We start from the raw sequence: 1,725 nt of genomic DNA on the forward strand, positions 1-1,725 counted from the left end.
CCCATTGCCATCAAGTCAATTCCGACTCTTAGTGACCCTATAGAACAGGATAGATCTGCCCCATAGCATTTCCAAGGATGAAAATCTTTACAGATGCAGACTACCACATCTTTCCCCCTCAGAGCAGCTGTTGGATTCAAACTACCAACACTTTAGTTAGCAGGCAAGCCACCAGGGCCCTTGAACAGGATTCAGTTTTCCTCATTCCACATACACACAACCTCCTAATAATTTGCTTATTGTGTAAAAGGAAGCCCTTAAGGGCCTCTGTTTTGTCTAATTTTCAGTTCACCACTTCCTTTTTCCTAAGGATTTGTCCTCCCATCAGCCCTTAGTCCTGGCCAAGGGGTACCTGGGTATAGTGGGAGCAGACACCACTGCAAAGCCAGGAGCAGTGTGGGTTACAGTCCATCTGAAAGGAGTAATATCGCTTCTCATCTGCCCAAATCTTCACGAGATCTATCACAGAGCTGTTCCTGGAGACAGAGAGGGGAGAAGTTGGGTGGGAGGATAGAAGAATTGCCTTGCCGCCAAATTTCTTGGTGTCCATTAGGTGAGTCGCTTTGCCGTCTCTTCTGTAGAACGAAAACAGTGGCAATCATGCCTGCTTCATAGGTATGCTCTGAAGACCACTGGGGATAATCCATAAAAAATGCTTACCTGTACTTAGTACCTAGAAAGTGCTCATAAAACATTGGTTGTTCTTGTCATGTGAAGCAGGCACAGGGGTGAAGCAGGCACTTCCAACAGGGGGGAAGGAAAGGATCACTGAACTATCTGTTAAGTTTCTGGGATGTGAGATGGGGAGAAAGCAGTCAGTCAGTGTCCTGTAGGTGGAAAAGCTACGTGAATGGACCTAAGGACTTTTCTATCACACTCACATGACAGAAAGCAGAGACACAAACCACACAAAAAGGGGTGATAGGGGGTGGAGTGGGAGCTGTGTGAATTAATTCATAATTAATAACAGCACATATTCATCCCAAACACCACTTTTTTTGTACAGAGAGGGGAGTCTGGTAGGAAGAGCTAATGGCAGGAGGAGGGAAGGGAGCTTCCCTAGCCTGGAGGGCTTTTAAGGACCATTAATGGCTCCCAAATGCTGGCCCTGGCCTAGACCAGCCAGTGTGACATGAAGACATGCAAACAGGACACAAAGTTTCCATTGAGCGCAACTGAAAGAACTGCCCTTGAATCTGGAGCTATGCGATTTGGGCTGTTGAGGGGTTACAGTAGAATGGTGAAGAGGGGATGGGAGTTGCTTCTCTAATGTCCTTACTTGGTGAAATAAAGATAGGATAATCTTGCAGTGGTCCTATAAATTTACTTTTGAAAATGTACTGGTCTATGAAAGTCCACATGTCCAGAAAGAACAAATCTTGCTCAATAGATACATTTTGGAAATGGGGACACACAGAGGTTCAGAAAGTCACACAAGTTAGAACCCAGGTCCCCAGATTTCATTGGCGAACCACGTGGTAGCAAAAAGTCATGTCAATAGGACTTACGGCGCTTCCCTGACCAGGCAGCTCAGGTAGGGCAGTCTCGGGGAAAAGGGATGGAATCACACATAGGAAACCTCTGTCTAGCAGACAGACAGCCTTTGAACAAACATAAGATCTTATATTTCAACATTCTGAACTCGTTTTTTTTAAAGACCAAATTTCTGAGGAATTACAGGCATTTAGAGCTTTTGCCTGCCTGCACGCGGCTCCCGCTTCCACC

At 45.8% G+C, this 1,725-nt stretch overlaps 1 protein-coding gene across 1 annotated transcript in view; it reads right to left on the minus strand.

Annotated features, from left to right (window-relative positions):
* R3HDML (R3H domain containing-like) overlaps nucleotides 1–1,725 on the minus strand; it is a 34,286-nt gene that overhangs the window by 5,114 nt on the left and 27,447 nt on the right. The window contains exon 3 of the mRNA XM_006839349.1: nucleotides 353–476. Within this exon, the coding sequence (XP_006839412.1) occupies nucleotides 353–476 (124 nt within the window). The remainder of the gene's footprint in view (nucleotides 1–352; nucleotides 477–1,725) is intronic.

The sequence above is a fragment of the Chrysochloris asiatica genome, unplaced genomic scaffold, assembly GCF_000296735.1.
Source record: "Chrysochloris asiatica unplaced genomic scaffold, ChrAsi1.0 scaffold00023, whole genome shotgun sequence".
Classification (NCBI taxonomy): Eukaryota; Metazoa; Chordata; class Mammalia; order Afrosoricida; family Chrysochloridae; genus Chrysochloris; species Chrysochloris asiatica.